The sequence below is a fragment of the Castanea sativa genome, chromosome 5 (assembly GCF_040712315.1).
Source record: "Castanea sativa cultivar Marrone di Chiusa Pesio chromosome 5, ASM4071231v1".
Taxonomy (NCBI): domain Eukaryota; kingdom Viridiplantae; phylum Streptophyta; class Magnoliopsida; order Fagales; family Fagaceae; genus Castanea; species Castanea sativa.
This window is the reverse complement of record NC_134017.1, coordinates 18,146,293-18,167,884: the sequence shown is the minus strand read 5'-3', so window position 1 is coordinate 18,167,884 and position 21,592 is coordinate 18,146,293. Positions and strand designations below refer to the sequence as shown.

Below are 21,592 nucleotides of genomic sequence, written 5' to 3'. Positions count from 1 at the left end.
CAACCATAAAAGAGCATCGTCAAGTTACTCAACTGAAAAAAAAAAAAAAAAAACCCTCTCAAAGTTTATTTAAATTTCCTTACTTTTAGCTCATATATATTTATTTATTGATATTGATAAGTAGATTCACAATACATTATTATCTTTTTTTTATGGAAACAATACATTATTATCTATACTCATACAGTTAGCCATATAATAATTTGGAGCATAAATTTTGTATTCGAATTGACAGGGCTCTCACAGGAGCTTTGATAGAGAGTCATCATACCATCTCCATTTAAAATCATCTCCCCTTTGCAGCAGGAAAAAAAAAGGGTTAGAATTCCAAAACATAAAAGAAAAAAAAGAAAAGAAAAAGGTGGTATTTCTTTTTATATTTAGAGAAAAAGTAAATTAAAAAAAAAAAAAAAGTGGCTACAGAAAGGCCAAAGAAGCTTCTTTTCTGCATCAACAAAACCAGACCAGCAGAGCTAAACCAGAGTGTTTATCCCACAACCTCTCTCTCTTACTCTCTCTCTCTTACTCTCTCTTTCTACCTTCTGTTCAAACTAGTTGTATCAAACAAGCTATCTCCTTCTTCTTCTTCTTATTCATACACTTCTTGAGGCTTGCCTATTTGAGTTTCTTGCATTGTGTAACTTTCATGTCTATACCACTGGAACATGATTACATAGGCTTAACAGAGACTTCTTCAATGGAAAGAAGCTCTGAAAAGCTTTCATCTTCTAGTTCCTCTACTCTCTCTACTGAGGATGTGAAGAGTTCTGCTCTCAACCTCAAGGAGACTGAGCTCAGACTTGGCTTACCTGGGTCTGAGTCTCCAGAGAGAAAAGTTTCTCTTTTTGGCAAGGACTTGGAGGATAAGCATAATGGGTATTCCCTAAGCCCTCTCAAGAACCTTGTGTCTGGAGCTAAAAGGGGTTTTTCTGATGCCATTGATGGGTCTTCTGGGAAGTGGGCTTTCTCTATGAGTAATGGATCTGATATTGATATGGGTACGGGTGCTGTCTTGTTCTCTCCTAGAGCTGGAAATGGTGGTGGGAAAGCTCTGGGTGTTTTGGAAGGTAAAAGCAATATACAACAGTCTTCTGTGTCTGCAACACCAACTTTGAAAGAGGCTGGTTGTGTTCCACAATCTCCAAAGCCAGTTCAGGACAAGAAGCCTCAGGTTCCTGCTGCAAATGAACATAGTAGTGCTCCTGCGGCAAAGTAAGCTTCCCTTTCTAAGCATTTGATTATTTTTGTTTTCTTCTCCTTGTTGAGTTATGCTATTGTTAGTCCAAAATTGTTTACTGAAAAATTTGAGAAAAAGTCATTGAAAATGGATTTTAGTTTTATGTTGTATTGGTTTTTCCATAAGAAAGTGAACACCTCACCTCAAATCAATTTAATTGTTTTGAGCTCTTTTGTGTGTGTGTGTGTGTGTGTGTGTGTTATGGAGATTGAAAATTTTTAATTAAGGCTTCGGATAGAGCATTAATACTTGCTGGTACTAGGTTCAGCTTCGGTATTTATTTGCTCATCTCCTTTTTCTTTTTTCCTTATTGTTTGCCTTTTCTTTGTTGTGTTGTATTGGTTCTTATTGACTTGTAGTTTTTTTTTCTTCATTTAATTAGAGGCTCTCTGTTTTGGCATGCACTTGGTAGATTCATGCATTCTTCCTAACATACACAGTATGTGTTCAGCTTGGATGCATAGATTTTGTTGATTGTACTAATTACTTAAAACATTTAGTCTGTAGTATTGGTAATAGTTTGGAAAATTGTGTTCAGCTATATTATCTCTTTAAAAAAAAAAAGGCTTTTGTAAGGATGATAGTTTTTGTGGGCTATTGATATCTTCTGTTTCAATCTTATTATTCTTTCTTTCTTTGCAGTGTAAGGTTTTCACTTTTTTGTTTTTCTATCTTTATAAATTTAACTCTATATCTGTTGGATTTTTAAATATGTACTAATAGTAATACTTGAAGGTGAATCATTGAGCATAATTTTTTTGCAACAGGACACAGGTGGTAGGATGGCCACCAATTCGATCTTTCCGAAAGAACACCATGGCTTCAAATCTTGTGAAAAATAGTGATGAAGCTGATGGGAAGACAGGATTTGGATGTCTTTATGTAAAAGTTAGCATGGATGGTGCTCCATATTTAAGGAAAGTTGATCTCAAAACCTACAACAATTATGCGGAACTCTCAGCAGCTCTTGAGAAGATGTTCAGCTGCTTCACCATTGGTACTCTCTCTCTCTCTCTCTCTCTCTCTCTCTCTCTCTCTCACATACACACACGATAATTTGAGGTTAATGAGTATGTGTCTATTATTTTCTAGTATAACACATCCCTTCGGTCTGTTTAGTCCCAAAAATATGAAAAAAAATGTGTAACCTATATTAAAATCCTTAAAACGCACCCTTTCATTTTGATAAGTAATAAATGGATTTTTCAGATCCAATAAATCATGGTTGAGAACCCTCTTGCCATATAAAGAAAGCCTGCAAAGGAGCTAGTGCTTAGTGATATATATTAACTATGATATTGAGGGAAACATTTCCCAATCATTTGCAGTTCTTCTTACCGCTACTAATGAATTTTATACTTTTTTTCCCTTGTGAATTGTGATTCTTATATAATATTATATTATAGTATATATATAAAATATAAGAATCACAATTCACAAGGGAATAAAAGTGTGTGTGTGTGTGTATATATATATATATAATTTCTATTATATACATGCTGTGTTTTGTGGTAGGTGTGCTTGAATTTAGGAAATTTAGACTGCTTCTTTTAACATATATTAAAAAGAGTGTTTTCTCTCTGCCGTTTATCCTCAAAAAAAAGAAAGAAAAAAAGAGTGTTTTCTCAAGTTTGCAACAAAATTGCGTGATGAGATAATTACACCTGTTACATTATATCAGAAGGGTCTTTACTCATGTTCATGAATGACTGTGATTCAGGGCAGTGCAGCTCTCATGGGCTTCGAGGGCAAGATGGCCTGAACGAGAGCCGTCTGAAAGATCTTCTCAATGGTTCTGAATATGTGTTGACATATGAAGACAAGGATGGGGATTGGATGCTTGTTGGTGATGTCCCCTGGGAGTAAGTGCTATCCTCCTAAATGTGACATCTGTTTCATTTGTTATCTTTTCTTCGTTTTTTCATTTTCTAGTCATGCATATACACGATTTCAAATGTTGTGATAAAAATCCTAGATTATTTCTTAATGTGATGTGGTTTGTCTTACTGAATTGCATGGTTTTTGTTATAAACTTTGAGTCCAGGTGATTAAATTGACTAAAATCTTGTATCACAATTATATGTAGTGGGGAAAACACTAAAGTAAAACATTGATTGATATTGATCCCTCATAATTCTGATTCAAAGATGATATGATTTGACTGTCCATCACAGTTCAAGAACTAACTACATAAAATTTTCTTGACACCAGGCGTGGCATTGAATTCTCTACTTTTATTTAGATATTGCCAACTTGATCTAGATGTTCATGATATGATATCTTACTTTAGATTATTGAAGATTTGTCATTTTCAGCCATGAATATATTCCCTTATTGTTTTGTTGATTGTTGTCACAGAATGTTCACCGACTCCTGTAGGAGGCTAAGGATCATGAAGGGCTCAGAGGCAATTGGGCTAGGTATGTATTACCGTAATATGTTCAGTGTGATAATTGGTCAGCTTAATATATAGTGTGATTGAACATGGACTTTTTGTCAGCTTAAAATTTGTCTCTGTAGTGAAAATTTAAGTACATTCAAAATGATCTAAAAAATATGCTTGATTGCAGCTCCAAGGGCCGTGGAGAAGTGTAAGAACCGTAACTAAAGTGGAAGTATCTACAAAGACCAAAGGGAGGTGTTTCCTGGCTTTGAAAGAATTTGAAGTTTGGTATTCTATTTTAGAAACCTATATGTGTTTTTGATATGTATTAGCTTTTGTGTAGTTAAGAGACTGGAAAATTTTCATGTAAGGTAGAAGATTTTAACTGGAGACATGGATTATTATATAATTTCTTTTGTTTTTCCATATGTATCTCTGAACTCAAAAGTGATGTGTAAATGGATTGCTTAATGTTTGTAATTCCTCTGCCTCTACAACTCTATTTTTGGTAAATAACAAAAGTTTGTTTACTCAATAATTTGTATTTTGAAGAAAAATGATCAACAAAGGTTGGGATGCCATAAGCCATAACAATTCCGTTTCCCTCAAACCAAGAATGCGTTGAAATTGGGCAAAGGGCAAGAAAATCAGGGATGCCACAAGAGTAGAGGTGTGCGAAAAACTGAGAAACTGACAAAACCAGCCAAAACTGACCAAACCGAGTCCAATTCTTTGGTTTGGTTTCGGTGTCCCGGCATTTTTTCAGATTTAACTACAAAACTCAAACTATATCATTAGTAAGCAAAGGTTTGAAACAAATTTGGTTTCTAACAAATCGAGTTTATTGGACTCGATTTTCGGCTTATTTTACTCCATCATACCCTTGGCTGACCTGCCGTAGGACTAAACGCTCGGACTGGCGGTCCACGTAGGCACGAAATCCGAGTTCATTGAACTCGATTTTTGGCCATAAAAAATCGAGTTCAATGAACTCGATTTCTTTTGCGAACGAGCGGACGACTGACTTTAAATAGAAATCGAGTCCATTAAACTCGCTTTTTATGGCCAAAAATCGAAGTTCAATGAACTCGATTTCTATTTTGCACACACCGCGTGACTTTAAATTAATCAACGGGCTCATTGGTCACGTGATCAGTTAAAGTAAATCGAGTCCAGTAGACTCGATTTTTGGTCACCATAATTTTCGGGCACGTGGACGTAACTCGAGTAAAGGAGGCTTGATTTATTTGCTTCTAAAAATCGAGTCTCCTGAACTCGATTTCTGTGAATGGTCCCCAACCCATCCACGTGTCATGTGGGTCCCACGGGACCTTTTTCCCCCTTACCCGGCTCACACCCTCTCTTATGCTCTCATTTCTGTTCTGCTCTCACAGCAACATCACTCACACAACCCTCATCACTCACACAACTTACTTCATCACTCACACAACAATTACACTCAACTTTCATCAACTCTCAGGTAATGTTTTTTACAATATTGATGATATTTTTTGTTAGTATAATGGTTATTTGCTAGGTTATTTTTTTTAAGAAACAATTAGAACATATTAGGAAAATTTTTGTTTTTTTGTTTGTTAGTGTAAATATTGTGATTAGTTTGTTTGTTTGTTTGTGGGTAGTTTGTTAGTATATTGTGATTATTTGTTAGTTTTTTTTTAATTATTGGAAATATTGTGATTAATGTTATTACAACATATTTGGGAATTTTTTTTTGTTAGTGTAAATATTGTGATTAAATTATTTGCTAAGTTTTTTTTAGGAAATTAATATTGTGATTGTAAATTGGGAATTTTTAGTACCAAATATTGTGATTAATTATGTTATTACAACATATTGGGAATATTTGCTTATTTTTTGTTAGTGTAAATATTGTGATTAAATTATTTTCTAGGTTTTTTTAAAAAATTAATATTGTGATTAATTATTGGGAATATTTAGTATTGGGGAAATATTTAGTACCAAATATTGTGATTATGCTAGGTTTTTATTCAAAATTAATATTGGGAATATTTAGTACTAAATATTGTGATCAATTGTTAGGAATATTTAGTACTTTTAGGTTTTTGTCATTGGTATGAAATGGATTATGAGTTTGATACCTAAGACACCCATTACAGTCTTTTTAGTATAAATTATTTCAAGATATAGTTGTTTCAAATTTGTAACAAAAATTTCAATGGGTAACTAATTGCTATAATATTTTTGTTCATCATATCTTATTTGAATGGGTTTTGAAAGTCATGCCTCTAGAATGATTTGGATGTGAGTATATGCAAATTTACCATAACAGTTTGGAACCCATCACAAGTAAACAGATCCCACAACAAACATAAAATTAGGATACAACAAACCCATTAGGGAAGCCACCCTCTCCAATTTCCAATCATGATTGGTGATTACCTAAATCCTTGGAATAGCACTAACTAAATGAGAACTTGTCCAGGCTTCATAATTTCCTAGTTGTTGTTTTCATTAAGTCCCTTGGTATGTTAGTCCTCAAGAACCTCAATCAAAAATATTCAGGACTAGTGTAGCATAAACATATAAAAAGAGATAACATAAACCCTCAAGCATATTGATAAGCCTTACAAATCTTGCAAAGGGTGGTGAGTTGGGCAAAATATACATGCTGAATTGAAGACCATTTGTAGGCAGATGGGGTGCTCACCCTATGGCACTTGACGCTTACGCTGTTTCTTGTATAATGTACGAGTATGTGGGGGAGGGGGTACCGCATCTCCGAGTCGGGCTCCTTGCCTTCTTGCAAAGACGCAGTTACAAAGAAACAATGGATTAAATGAATTTTAATACCAACTATGGCAGCGAGTCACAGAAGTATTCAAAGCTAGTAAATGACCAATGCATACCCGTGGGGCCGGCCTTGTGTCTGCTTTGTGACCACTGTCCCACGAGGAGGTGCTTTTCTTGTGCGTTTAGGCCGACCTTGTGGGGAGGCGTAGATCATCAACTTGCTCATTCTCGACATGCACAAGCTGGTTGATTTGCTTGACTCCCAACAATGAAGATACTACAAGCGGGGGAGGATGGTGTAGCGGATGGAATGTGAGTGAGGCTCATAGTCATAGGAGCTGTATGCAGTCCAGGAGTGGGCATGAATGACATGGAGTCACTATGGGGTGGTACATGGTGTATATGACCAATGCTGTACGAGGGAGATTGAGTGTGCATGACCTGAGGGGTATCATTGAAATCAATGCCGAGATCAAAGGATGGTGGAGTGAGGGATAGATGCGCGGGGTCAGAAAATGTACATAGGGTGGGTGAAGGGAGCTCGGGGTGAGAAGATGCATGTGCAGTGGGTACAGGGATGCAGCCAGGTCCTGGAAAGGCGGGTGTACTACGAGGTGGGATCTGTGGGGATGTAGATGCATGTGGGGGTGGAGGGAACTCTGGGGCCGGTGATGCATGTGGGGGTAGAGGGAACTCTGGGGTCGGATTGGCAGGTGGGGGTGGAGGGGGTTGAGGTGGGCGTTGATGGGGTGCAACACTCTGGCGATGGCTTGGGCTGGCGGGAGTGGAGCTCGTGCTTGGTCGTGCATTATGTTCTCAGCGATTTGGATTCCTTTGTATCCGCATCTTCCAAGGGAAGATGGGCGACTAGACGGTGAAGGCGATCCACTTCCTTCGGCATAGGCTGCCAATCGGCTTGTGCTCGGAGCTTGTCTACTACATAACGCACCAACATCTGCTTGTGCGTGGCGACCTGCAATTTTTGTAATACAATTAGTACACCTAACGCAAAAATGGTAATACGCAACAAAATTTGGAAAGAAAGGTCAAAGCGATTACCGTAATAAGGAGAGAGGCGCTAGTGTGGTCGACAAACCTCCATGTGACTTTACCATACCAGCCGAAGTATGGATGAACACTCGACATAGCACCCTAGTCGTGCTCCATGACATAGTTTACGTACTCTCGTATTCCATACTTGGATGTGGCTAAAATGTCGACCCTCCAATCCACTTCAATCTTCCCCCTCAAGTCTATCTTATGAAGGGCATCGTCGGTATCAACATCTTCGGGAATTTCTTGCACCATCCCAGGCGACGAAGAACACGATCCGGTGTATGTTTCTCTACTAGCGAAACATACAAGCGGCACCGTCGCCGTCCATATGTCCCGATCTGCTACACGGGAACGCGGCAGGTGGCCTAATTCTGCTTAATATGTTTGCCACACCACCTGTTGTAGTAAAAAAAAAGCGCAGCACATTATGGAATGTTCCATTATTTTGAATTGACATATTTTACGGTTACCTAACGTATAGACTAAGATAACATTACAAGAAACACAATTTGGATACCTGGTTGGGATACATAGAATCTAGAAGCGACGGTCAGGAAACCAAACGGATTTCGGCGGGGCTATTCTTCGTGCTCACGACCCAAACCAACCTACAATGAAGAAGAGGAAATCAATATCTACCAAATATGCAATGTAATAAAAAAGAAAAAGGATATGTATGTTGAATAATGCTAAGTTCAATGTGTCATATCGTTTAAAATGATGGATCCAAAAAAAATAGAGAAAATCGGTCAAGGAAGAGACTTACTTAATAGACAATGGCGAAGATGGTAATGGTGGACCATATGCACCATACGGTGGGAGGTCCATCCTTGGGCACAAGAAAGGGAATACGGACCATGCCCAATATTGAACGAGTATTAAGGCCCCACCAATCGACTAGCGTTTTTGTCGGTTGCCCACCGCATAACTCTCTCTACAACCATGCAAGGCAAGCGCTCCCCCAAGCTGTACCGAGGTGGATTGTGAAGATCCTAAACATCTGCAACCACATCGTATGCACCCTATCGCCGGACTTGTCGGCGAAAATTGTGTCCCCTAAGAGTGCTAGAATATAACACCGTGCATACCGGTGCACAACAACCTCTTCTGCACCATCGGGCAACCCTTGGTCAATTTTTTCAAGTAGCTTCTTGATTTGGATCCTCTGTCCTTTAAGCACCACGGAATTAGTAACAATTCCAAGCATTTCTTGACATTCAACGGCCCATTTCAAGGCACAAGTTCCAACAATTGCCTCACCATCGATTGGAATCCCCGAACGAACCTCCACGTCTTGTAATGTGATCGTCATCTCACCATGTGGAAGGTGGAAGGTGTGGGTTTCGAGGCCGCCATCGCTCGAACAAAGGCCGTTATCAAATTATGGTCAAGCTCTCTAAATGGAGTCCTATACGGCCCCTACTAATCCAATTCTCTTGACAATGTCGAGGACGCGATCATCCACCATCGGGCTTCGTTTTCGAAACTCCCTCATTACGACCACGACATTTCAATACCCCCGCATCCTACACATGATAGAACCATGGTGATGAGATGTAATATGCCATAACCTTTGTATAAATGATTGTAGCTATTGTTGGGAAAATAGACTATAATTTCTTCAATAGGAATTTCCATGATTTTATGACAACTTATTTAATGAAGGTTTTGTAGTCTTCTTATTTTTTATACAAAAACCAAAAATACAAAAGCTATATATCAAGATTAAGGTTATGCTCAGAAGAATTAGATCAACAAAATCAGGAGTATAACATAAAATTAAAATTATAAGATGTATATAATTATTTAGATACCATTTTTCAATATCATTACTATGCATTCAAAGCTAGTGATACCATTGACAAACTTAGGATTTTAGAAATGAAAAATAAGAAAAATCAACATAATGTCAAAGTATAAGAAAAGAATATAGAAATTTAGCAGGTCGTCGATTTTAATTTTACCTGGCCTTCCCAAAACGGCAGATGATCGATGTTACGTTAGAAACCTTAACACCGAAGGAACCACAGGGACCAGGGACCGAACTCATCATCCACCCCGGCAACGCACGGCCATACTACATATTAAATTAGAAGAAAATGCATCAATTGCCTAAAGCTTTATATCTTTGAAGTTAGCATGATTTCTTTAAAGTAAAATCCGTCCCCAAGTCTCATTTCCCACAAACAAATACATACAAGGAATTTCTGTGCAGATATTACCAGGATATTTTTTGGCATGACCAAATTTGTTGGTAGTATTCTGCTGTTTCTAAAGATCTGAAACGTGTCTCATTAAATTATGCCTACTCTTCCAAAATGGCATGATTAATTCAGCCCATAGTTTGTTCTTTTATTTTTATTTTTTTGAATAGAAGATAGAACCAACCCAAAGTTTATGATTGCAGTAAAGTTGGCAAGTAAAGCTGGAATTCTTTTCCTCTATAAAACGTTATCGGAATAGATTTTAGTTGTAGGAAATCATTCTCTTTTCTCAGTTTATGCTTTGATGGATGCTTGTAATTTGTGTACTTCATTGTATTGGTCCCCAGGTGTATACAGGATGTAATTTGTGTACTTAATTGGATGACTTTTTTTTTCTTAGTTGAATAAAATTTACATTGCTTATCCGCTAGGGGGGGGGGAGATGGAATTCTTTTCTTCTGTCTTTCCTACTTTGTTTTTTCAGTACAGTCAATATTTGGGGACTGAACAGAACACATTGCAAGTATATAACATGTCATGTATTTATACGACTGTATGCCTACCATCAAGTAGCCATTGTTTCTTCTCCTGGAGGCTATGCCCGAAATGGTACCTGATCAGATTCCCTATCTTAGCTCTATTGTGGGTACCGATCTGTCCCCATCATTTCTACTTGTAGAGTTCTTCATTGTGTGCAAAAATTGGATAAATTATTGCTAATTTAACAAATTCACTATGGCTTATGACTTAGGAATAACGCATATTAAGTAATTAATTACTATGGTCTAATAAATATGAATTCCATTGATGTGATCCTCCCAAACTAGGTCCCCATTCCGAACTGGCGGTAAGTTCCTTTTGACAACAATGACTTAACCCTCTCCAAACTTCTCCACATCCATGGTGCTTTCTTTGTTGAACTTTTCCTCAACTAGTTACTTCCCAACCTATATTTTGCTAATAGGATTCTAACACGAGTTATCCTTACGTGATAGCATACCAAGCAAGTTTGGCAAGTATTGCTATATTGTTTGTAAAGAACAAAAAGCCTAAACCCTTGTCTCCTTCAACCAACGGCTTACATAGGGATGAACATACCAAAGGTACGAGATGGTTGGAGGACTATTTTCGTTGACTTACACCATAATCCCCTAAATATTACATCCATATATTCACACATGCTTTTGGGGATTGAAAGGCTAATGTAGTATCAATTGGGGTGGCCTAGGCCACTAATTTAGTAAGTGTAGCCTACCTATGATAGTTTTTTACTTTTCCAACCACTAGTTTTAACTTAAGGAGCCCCTAATATTTGACCCCATAATGTAGCTTAATTAGTGCCAATTGGTTTTTAACTTGCTTTAGAAATTTTTAGTGTACTACTTTGAAGGGAACCCCCCCCCCCCCAAACTTTTCCAAGTTAATGGCTGACATGACTAAGCACGATAGGTGTTTAAGCACTTCATAAAAGTATTAACCTCATCCATGTGAATAGCTAGTTAACTATTAAGTAAATTTCTATATTATCTATTAATTTTTCAAAGAAAAATCCTCAACTAGTTCATTTATGAAATTGAAATCCCATGCACACTTACACCATCAAACTAGTTGAGCCTAAAAGCAACTCCTGTTAGAGAAATCTCTCTTAAAAATGTGTGATAATATGGTGTCAAATATGATCATAATAATGATAATGATTTTCAAGGGTGCTAATTTTCACTAGTTGTGTCTCAAAGTTATTTGTCCTAAGTAGCTAAATTCTCTTGGTGTCAAGTGACCCTCCTTTATTAAAAACATTAGTAAATTATATAATCCCCTATAATTTTCTATTTAATTTAATTGTATGGTTAAAATATTTGTCTCTAGTTTATATTATAATTCTTAATTAAGTTGTTCATCATATGAACATTATATTAGTTTGAAGGAAACAAGCACAATTATTGTTTCTAAATTAAAAAAAGCACAATTACAGAAAAACCATAAAAGAATTTATTTATTTATTTTTTACAATTTTTTTAAAAATGAGTGATTTTTTAACCAATAAGAGGATGGATAATTGTTAGTTTACATTTATTGTGCACATTTGCATAACATTGTATAATATTATACAAAGTTCATGCATTTGTTTATGTTAATCTTACATATAGAAGGTAAACTAATAGTGCTAAATTTTCAACAAAAAAAAAAAGTGAAAAAAAAAGAGTACCAAATGGGCATTTGACACCCATTTTCAAACATAAACGTTAGTTAACATCGTTTTCAAACTAATTAGCAAAGTAACATTTCGAGTTTTTTGGACTCGATTTTACTGTGATACAATAATTGTTCAACACCTATAGTATTACATGCAACAAAAACAAATTCTTATATTTATATATATATATATATATATATATATATATATATTATCTACTTCATTAATTATTTATCCAAATTTTTATCAACTGTATTTCTTTTGTAAAATAACCCTAAAACTAATCATAAACTAGGACATATGCAAAAACCAAATCTTCTTGGACTTTGAACATATAGCACAGGATTATCCTCCTCCTCAACAAATGCCCTCAAATTTCATTAGCCAATTAATAGTAAAAATTAAATTATGTAAATACAAAATCAACCATTTATTAACACAAGAATAAATTAAGAACCAGAAAAATGAAGGGGAAAATTAGTAAAAACTTACATTGCAATGGAGATGGTTTGGGTCTTTGGGTCGGATTTGGGTGTGTGGAGAGACGGTGGGAGAGTGTTTGAGAGACGGCGGGTGTAGTGACGGCGGGACGGTGGAGAATGAGAGAGATTTGACGGTGGGAGACGGTGGAGAAACGGTGGAGAGACGGTGGAGAACCGGTGGAGAAACGGTGGAGAGACGGTGGACAGCGGTGGAGACCGAGAGATTTCACGGTGAGAGACGGTGGAGAGAGGTGGAGAGACGGCGGAGAGGCGAGAGCTTGACAGTGAGAGACGGTGGAGAGACGGGGAGATTGACAGTGAGAGACGGTGGAGAGAGGTGGAGAGACGGTGGAGAGACTGAGAGCTTGACAGTGAGAGACCGTGGAGACTCAGAGAGATTTCAGAGTCAGACTGAGAGAGACGGTGAGAGTGTTTGAAATTGAGGGATTAAGTGGAATTAAGCTTCAAGGAAATCGAGTTCAATGGACTCGATTTACTACATTTTTAATTCGAGTCCAATGGACTCGATTTCTAGCCGACGTGGCCTCCCTCTCCACGTCAGCTGCTGGCAGATGAACAAATCGAGTCCATTGAACTCGATTTCTTTGCCCAAAATCGAGTTCTCTGGACTCGATTTGTTAGAAACCAAATTTGTTTCAAACCTTCGTTTACTAATGATATAGTTCTGATTTTATAGTTATTTAAAAAAAAAATTCCGGTGTCCCACACAAATTATAGACCCAACTGAAACCGAACCAAAATATATTAAATATTAATATATACAAGTTATGTCAAGATTGTTCCTAGTAGCATAGTGGCAAGGACATGCGTTTTCACATTTTTAACTCAAGTTCGACCCATAGTAATTAATGGTGCAGTATTTTCAGCACAGAAGGAATCGGGGATTGGAGTTATTATCAGGGTTTAACTCAGGTTCGATCCATAGTAAATGCAATTTTATTTATTCTCTCCTTATTTTAATGGTCACAAAGCTGCAATTTGAATTCCCTATAAACCAGAATAGAATTTGATTGAGTGTTGGTCACAAAATTTGATTGAGTGTTGGTATCTACCTAAAGGAAGTTTATACTAGGTTAATGTTAATGGTGCAGTATTTTCGGCATAGAAGGAATCGGGGATTAGAGTTATTATCAGGGATGAAACTGGTTTGGTGGTGGTTGCGATGAGCAAGAAGGTAAAAGCTTCGCTTGGTCCTTTGGAAATTGAGGCAAAAGCTTTTGAAGTTGGCCTTCAGTTTGCAAAGGATGGGGGATTACAAGAATTTATCTTAGAAGGGGACTCTCTAAATGTCCGTTGTGCTCTTGTTGGACTATCTCCATCCCCTGCCGTGGTAGCTCCTATTGTGTATGGTATTTTAGACTCTTGTCAAGAGGTCCAGTATGTAAGCTTTTCTCATGTGCGTAGGAAAGGAAATAGACCAGCTCATCTTTTAGCTAAATATGTTGTTGGCATAGTTGATTATTTTGTTTGAATGGAAGAGAGTCCTTGTTTTTTGGAACAAGATTTTCATCGTGATGTATTATCTTTTGTTAATTAATAAAGTGTTAGTTTTCCTATCAAAAAAAGAAACTTTAGCCGTTCTCCCCTACAACCTTCTTTCTTCTCCATTTCTTTTAATCTCTCAGAAACAAAGTTCAAGAATATCAAAAATGTTTAACCAGAAAAAAGAAAAAAGAAAATACAATCTTCTTGATTCTGAGTATATGTTTCTTGTGTTTGCTTGGTGCTTGGTGTTTGGGTGCTGAGAATATGTAGGAAAGTAAAGGGAAATAAGTTTTTCCTTATTTTGGTATGTTCTTTAAATGTATACACGATTTTGAGTATATTTTTTTGTGTTTGCTTGGTGTTTGGGTGTTGAGAAAATGTGGGAAAGCAAAGTGAAATAGGTTTTTTTTCTTAGATTTGTTTGGTTTCTAAGAAAACACAGCGTGATGTTTGCTTAATCTTTGTTAGTGTTTTACGTTTTTTTTCCTATGTTGCTTTGTATTTTGTGTTGAAAACAGAGTCTATGTTGGTTGCTTTTCTTGTTAGTTTTTGTATTGATTTTGTCTTCCAATAATGTCTTTGTTTGATGAAAAAAAAAATTTTTCTTTTTTATTTTATTTTCTTGCTTTTTTTTTTTCTCACATACCAAATGTTGAAACCTGACCAAACGCTTACAAGTCGGTTTCGGTGCTCAATATGTTAAAACCAAAATTCTCGATTCGATGCAAAAACTATCTTTAACACCGACCGACCCGAACTGATTACACCCCTACACAAGAGGAATGGGAAAAATGGAAAAGAACAATAGCACTTTTTTGGAAAAACGGAAGGGAAATGAGGAAAATAAAGGAAAGGGAAAGGAGAATAGTTTTCAGTATTTGATTTGCAAGGTAAAAAAAGAAGAGAGAGATGAATTCCATGTGTAATTCTCTCTTTCTTTCTCATTTATTTCCAACTAGATGATATCCCACACGATGCACGGACTACTTTACAATTTCATTTGAAATCATATATATATATATATATATATATATATATATATATATATATATATTAAAATCTGCATATAACACTTAATACTTATTTTGTTGTATAATATTTATGTTTGCTCACAATATTGTTATATGCTTTGAAACTTGATTTTTTTTTTAATTCTTAATTTATTTTAAAGAATTGTATAATATTGTAAGATTATAATATATTATAATATTTACCGTAAAAAGTAGATTTTATTTTCAAACTAATTAAATGATTTTGAAATCTACAAATAAGAATTCAAAATATAAAATACTTTTATATCCTAAAATTACATAAATTTAAGCAACTTACCAAACACTTTCTCAATCACTCTATTCTCACAACCAAATATGGAGACCTTGATCTTAAACACCCAATTAATTATCTCAATGGAATTAAGGAAATCATTTGTAAGTATCAACATAAAGAGAACATGATTAAACAAAGAAAAATTTGCTAAAAACACATTCATTTATCAAAATTCAATTGACTTTAATTGAGCTTCTGTATCCTTTAAAAAAAAGCAAAAAATACCTTTGAGTCACCATCGATTTTTGTTTTTACCACTATGGCTACATACAAAGAAACCTACAAATTATGAATTCTAACACAATTTTTTTAATTAAAAAAAATCTAACTTCATGAATAATTAATTAGAATGTTTCCTTTTCTTTTTCTTTAGTTCTAAAATAAAATACATTTATAACTTTCCCAAATCAAAATTTCAAACACCCAAAGATTTCAAGCGAATCATAACCTTCACAAAATCTACAATGTCTAACTTCAACATCAAAACCGTAAGCTACTGTCATTGAATAAAAAACGCAAACCTCCTTCCTTGGTCATAGCCTACTGATACGAATTACAATCAATTGATACTGCAACGTTAGAGTTATGTAGGTGTCATTGAAAGGTTGAAGCTAAATGACATCATTTTTTTCTAAGTGTATTTGAGATAGGATGATGTTATGGACATGTGTATATAAAGGAGTAAAAGTGAAAATGATGAATGGAAATGCAAAAAGTTTTGTGTGTGTGTGAGAGATGGAAGGTCTTGAAACATTGAACCAAATGAAATAAATAGTAGTCTTAAAAAATTGAATACAAAATGTAACAAGAATTAATCTTGAAACATTGAACCAAAGGAAATAAAGAGTCTCCACTTTTAAATTTGTTCTTATCTCTAATATGGAATATGGCTTAAAGGTATTTCAATTCTCTTCATAAAGTGCATCATATGGCAAAACCTCATGCTCTCTCGCATGAGGTCTCTGCTTTTCTATATATAAAATATTGATTTGAAAGGAAAGAAAAATGGTAGTCTCCATGGAAATCAATTTTCTTCTCGCCTTATTTTCTCCCATACTAGGAAGCAAACCAAAACATCATTTAGACCGGTAGACTAGGCTATATATGAAAAATGTACTTATCAAAAATTTATATAGAGTTGGGATCAATTAATTTATAAGTACAAATAACTTCATACCAGCTATACTTTTTTTTAAGCCGTAGATTTTAACGGATTCAAATGGTGAATGAGACTTTACCTGCCATGTCATCAATATGATGATTAACTACTACTTGCCTTCACGACATTTATATCTCCATTTTCCAAAATTCCACACTGGCACGGTAATGGCTTCCCTTTCTCTTTCTAAAAGCTCACCTCCTCTTCCACTCATAAACCAAGTTCGCCACTTTCCTCAACTGTCTAGTTGAACCAAGGTACACTAAAGAAGAGAATCGAAAGAATGGCATAATTGGAGTCAATAATCAAAGACAAGAGTAGACAATCCTGTTGCCACTGGCTTTTCTACATTGAATTTTGACACGCACCAACACAGACAATCTTACATTTGCATCTCAATTGACTGGTAGCATCTTGTATAAAATATATCAGGTAAGGTTTCTGAGCTTATACTGAGCAAGTTGGACATAACGTGAAAAACATGTTGCTGTGGCACATTTGTGTACCACGTACTTTTTTACATGTGACAAGATTGTAGAGGGCCACAGATAAGATAAATGAGGGCACTAATAATAGTCCACAGAGAAGTGAAAAAACTGATGGTCGGTCATTGCTACATTATGCTTAACAGTTGACATATACTAGTCTTTTTGGTGAGTACACAAACAAGTTGTCACTATCAGGGATTCTGACAATTGATAAAGAAAAAAAAATTCTGAAAAAGGTGAATGAAAACACAAAAACTACCAAGAAAAAATTCATGCATAATATAAACAGGTATGGGAAACTAAACAATGCATTCTCATCAAGACTACTCTAAGATTCTTGTTCAGATATGTGAAGATAAACCATCTGGGTATACCCATTAAATACAGATGTCTCAAGTCCGGTCAAACCAAGACGCTGGAATAAGCGATACCGACCATCTTCAACAATGGGACTGGGTGCACGAGCTGGGTCATATCTTGTTTGATGAGTGAGAGAAGGTCCAGCCACAGGAGGGAGTTCCCAATAAACATCAAGAATTGATTCCAGAAAACGGCTGTTCTGAAAGTGGTCTGCATAGGAGATTGGCTGATTACTGTGGTTGAAGTCATCTCGCATGTACCCTCTAACACCCCACCACGCTTCATCTGGGCCACAAAGTTCTTCTATATCGACTGCTTTCTGCCAGAATTTCCTCCTTTTCGATCTAATCCTAGCTTCGTCACTGTCTTTAAAACAGCTATGGCCACCTCCTAATTAACAAAATAACCAATTGACCATGAGTGCTTCTTGAGGCAGTAAGCCAGTACCCAAGAGCCCCAAACCAACAGAACAAAAATCTTATTGAAGAAAAACTCCACATGGGAAAACGCAAATACTACAGCCAAACCTATAATACAAGTCTGGCTACAATCTGATGGCTCGAATCATCAGAAAACTAGAAGATTCACAATTTTTGAAAATGAGATTCACTTTTTCTTCTTAAAATCCTGTTATTCTTGAACAGAATATTGCTAGGTGTTGGGCATTAATGTGAGAGTTCTAAACACCTAAAATTGGATCATCCAAATTCTAAGACATAAATGCCAAAAAAAAATTCAGGCCAGCTGAAAGAAGACCAAATGCCTCATCAATTACCAATTAATACAGCCACCAATAAGGATCATGGCAGGGAATGACATAAGTATAGATATATCTATAGCCTACCCAAATGCTTAGGAGAAGATTTTATTTACTAAAATTTGGGGGTGCTAGCTAGAGTAAGACTGATGGATGCACTTGAACCTTCTTAGCAGAAAGGCATACCCAAAATTTTTTTCCATAATCTCTTCAATTATAACACATGATTTCTCTACTATGTAAAACAACATATTTACCAGTAAGCCATCAATACAGCAATCAACATGACAATCTCTCTCTTTTTTTTCTTACCAAAAAAAAAAAGTTACATGGGCACCTGCTGGGTCTTGAACCCAAAACTTCATCCTCCACCTTGCTCTTATTACAAGGGAAGGAGGTGCCACTCGCGTTAAAATAAACTTTTCAAAATAAGAGACCAAAATTCTCAGTTAATTCAAGGCAAAATCAATGTACATATAAATGAAAGGTAACAGAGCGAGAGCAAGCACCTCTTATATAAAATTGATCACATATCTGCCTTACAGAATAATGATCTCCAGTTCCAGTGTCATAGTTATCCTCAAAAACAAGATGATGGAAGCCCGCTTTCAGAGCCTGCTTTATTCTGCTCATGAAGGTATACAAAAGGAAAAAATTTAGCAAAACAATCCCAACGTAGATCAATAATAAATGAAGGGAAAAGTGTTACTTGAGAAATGGTGATTACCTTTTCAATTCATTCTGATGGTCATCGAAAAAAATAAGAACCCGACTGAGATCAGTAATCCCATGTTTCTTCATTACACTTCCCCAATCAACACTTCCAAAATCAACAAAATCTTTTCCAGCAAAGTATGTGCAGTTTCCATCAACATAAGCAGGCCCCTTCTTCAGATATTTCTCAGGATGCCGTGGCGAAAGCGACACAATTGGCGTATCTGGCATTGCTTGTCGCAAAACCCAAGTTGAATGTCCCTTGAATGCACCACTCTCAATCATCAAATCTGGCTTCAGCCATCGAGCAATGAACCAAAGCCCATAACTGTGGTCAAAACCCATCCCATACATATTGTTTTTAATTGGCCGAGTTTCATATATAGGTACAAACTCTTCCAAGCCTTTAATTAAATCCTTAGATGTCCATTCGACCGTTTTTCCATGTTTCGATCTGCCTTTTGCCAAAAATAAGAACATAAGAATCAAAAAATTATTGGATTATAAAACTTAATGATTTCACATTCAAACCAAGGATTTCACACTGAACATAAGGATTCAAATCCCCTCATGTTCATTTTATGAAACTCGTGTTAATGAAATCTCAGCCATACCCAATTAGATGTATTGCCATAATCTTACAGAAATATAGCACTGGGACCAATTTGCACTCAGGTTGGTATCATTTTGTATCAGCAGGATCACAAGTTCACAGTCAATAACAACTTATGGTTGAAATTTCACCAACACAAGGCATGCTTTACCGCCATGAAAATGACAGAATCTATATTCCTGTACTCTATATTGTCTCTGGGAGTGTATGAAATGCAAGGGAAAGGAATGGAACTGAATTGTAGACCCCACCATTCCACTGTATGATAATAGACATTCCCATCAATTAGGTAGGGGATATAAATAACTCTTTTGCTCTTATTTGAAAAGCCTACGAATAAAATATAAGTGGTATAATATAGTAAAAACTTACAATGCATCTTTCATTTCCTTTCCATTTCTTCTTTTATAAACTCCTAAAAACAAAATCCTCTCAGCCAAGGCTCAAATCCCCCCTTCCCCTATTGTACATTGCATCTTAAATTCACTCCATCCTTAGTATTTCTTTCTTTTTATAAACTAACTTCTAAACCTGACTTCCATTTTTTACTTGGACCCCATTAAAGACCATAAATTTCCACAAGGTTCAGCAATTTCCTAAAATAAGCAACACAAAAGAAAGCCCATTTCCCCCATTAATTATTTCCTTCACTTATGTTTCTAAAGCAACCAACCAAAGTCTTTTAACTTATCAAATTTAAACATTTCTCACTTCCTTAACAACCCCAAAACACCAAATCTAGACATCCCAAATTCTAATCCATTTCCTCCAAAAATCCAGTACATTTTCTCAGCAACCAAACATAGTCCCCAATTAGTAATACTCTAGATCCTAATCAAACATTCACAACCCATAATCTAAATCCATCAATGCCTCACTATACACCAAAACCAAAATATACGAACTTTAATAATAACACTTATAAAATTAATTACAATTTACACTAAAATAAAAAATTAAAAAAAAATTTGAATCGGATCCGGGTATTGAAAAAAGAGCAAGGGGCTTACACCAAGGGACGCCGAGAGATCCGAAATCGGATTCAAGGCCATCCAACCCGAAGAATCCGGAGCGGGTAATCGGGTCGTAACTGGAGACGCAAACGAAGGAGCGGGAGTGGAAAAGGTACAAGGAGAGAATGGAGAGGAAAGCGAGGGAGAGGAAGACGAGGCAGAGCCCGAAAGGACCCATCCGGGTCAAGTAGTTGGCGGCGGCCCGGGTCGCAATTCGGAGCTGCTGGTGCTGCTGCTTCTTGGCCTTCTCGTCGTCGTCGGCGTCCGCCGTCGCTTCGTCGTTGTCGTTTTCGAACTCTGCCGATGACGTGGCGTCGCTGCGAGGCGAAACGGCACGGCGCACAGAGAGAACTCGCTCCAGCATTTTCGAGGGCATTGAATCTTTTTTTTTTTTTTTGGGCTTCGGTTTTGGTTTTTGTTATGAAGTGTGAGAGTTTGTGGGAGTTGTGAAATTGTGAGAGAGTGTAATGTGAAGGGGAGAGATTAGGAACTCAAAAAGAAAAAAAGAAGAAGTAATGTCATGTTTCTCTCTTTCTCTAGAAGGGTATAAAGATTTTTTTATTTATTTTTTAATTTTGGAAAAATTTGTTTTTAATTGTTGTTTAATAAATTTACCATTTATTTATGAGCTTTATATATATATATATATATATATATATATATATATATATATATATGATTTTGCGAAGTATTAAGAATTTAGGATAAGTCCCATTCTTCTTCTTAGTATAATTCTCATTCCGTTTATATAGATAAATATTTGCTTTGTTTAGGTGTTACTTAATGGCCTGTTTGGGAGTTTAGAGAAGGAGGAGAGTAAAGGGGAGTAGAAGGGAGGGGAGTAGTGGGGAATGATTACCCTCCACCTTGTTTGGATGTTTTTATAATTAGTAAGGGGGAATGGAGTAATTAGCTATTCCCCTTGTTTTTAACATTATAATTTTATAAATATAATAAGGGTAAATTAGGTAATTTACTTTATCAATAATTTTATGTGCTCTACTCTCCCTCCAAATCTCTCTAATTTGGGGGAATTAAAAATGAGGGAGTTGGAAGTAGTTGAAACCCTTCAAACCCCTCCAAACCCCCTCCTTCTTTAAAAAACTTCCAAACAAGGTAATTGAATTACTCACCTTCCCTCTACTCTACTCCCCCTCCTTTTTTAAACATCCAAACAAGCAAATTATGAGGAATTATTAGGTCTATCATAAGGATTGTTGATGTGGTCTTTTTTGACATCTCAACTAATAAAATGTTGTTATTTCTGTAAATATGACATTACCTGATAAAGTTTTTATTTTTTATTTTTTATTCTTTGTGCTCATTAG

The 21,592-nt window shown here is 36.0% G+C and overlaps 2 protein-coding genes across 2 annotated transcripts; one reads left to right on the top strand and one right to left on the bottom strand.

The window, feature by feature from the left end:
• The first annotated feature begins 458 nt into the window (after positions 1-458).
• Positions 459-4,100, top strand: LOC142634465 (auxin-responsive protein IAA27-like). Its single transcript, XM_075808753.1, has 5 exons — positions 459-1,212; positions 2,005-2,234; positions 2,958-3,099; positions 3,596-3,657; positions 3,808-4,100. The coding sequence occupies exons 1-5, from the start codon at positions 647-649 to the stop codon at positions 3,843-3,845; spliced, it is 1,038 nt and encodes a 345-aa protein (XP_075664868.1). The 5' UTR covers positions 459-646; the 3' UTR covers positions 3,846-4,100.
• A 12,807-nt stretch (positions 4,101-16,907) lies between these two features.
• On the bottom strand, positions 16,908-20,801 carry LOC142637318 (uncharacterized). The gene is made up of 4 exons (XM_075811593.1): positions 20,262-20,801; positions 18,652-19,096; positions 18,434-18,549; positions 16,908-17,557 (listed from the first exon to the last, which is right to left on the bottom strand). The coding sequence occupies exons 1-4, from the start codon at positions 20,638-20,640 to the stop codon at positions 17,136-17,138; spliced, it is 1,362 nt and encodes a 453-aa protein (XP_075667708.1). The 5' UTR covers positions 20,641-20,801; the 3' UTR covers positions 16,908-17,135.
• Positions 20,802-21,592: the final 791 nt, after the last annotated feature.

Bases quoted from the DNA above. Each gene is read 5' to 3' on its own strand.
- LOC142634465 (XM_075808753.1), top strand. From the start codon at position 647: ATGTCTATACCACTGGAACATGATTACATAGGCTTAACAGAGACTTCT. The intron at 1,213-2,004 runs GTAAGCTTCCCT...TTTTTGCAACAG, and splicing joins AGTAGTGCTCCTGCGGCAAA to GACACAGGTGGTAGGATGGC. The intron at 3,100-3,595 runs GTAAGTGCTATC...TTGTTGTCACAG, and splicing joins GTTGGTGATGTCCCCTGGGA to AATGTTCACCGACTCCTGTA.
- LOC142637318 (XM_075811593.1), bottom strand. From the start codon at position 20,640: ATGCCCTCGAAAATGCTGGAGCGAGTTCTCTCTGTGCGCCGTGCCGTT. The intron at 18,550-18,651 runs GTAATCACCATT...CTTCATGAGCAG, and splicing joins CATCAGAATGAATTGAAAAG to AATAAAGCAGGCTCTGAAAG. The intron at 17,558-18,433 runs GTGCTTGCTCTC...TTTGTTAATTAG, and splicing joins TGATCAATTTTATATAAGAG to GAGGTGGCCATAGCTGTTTT.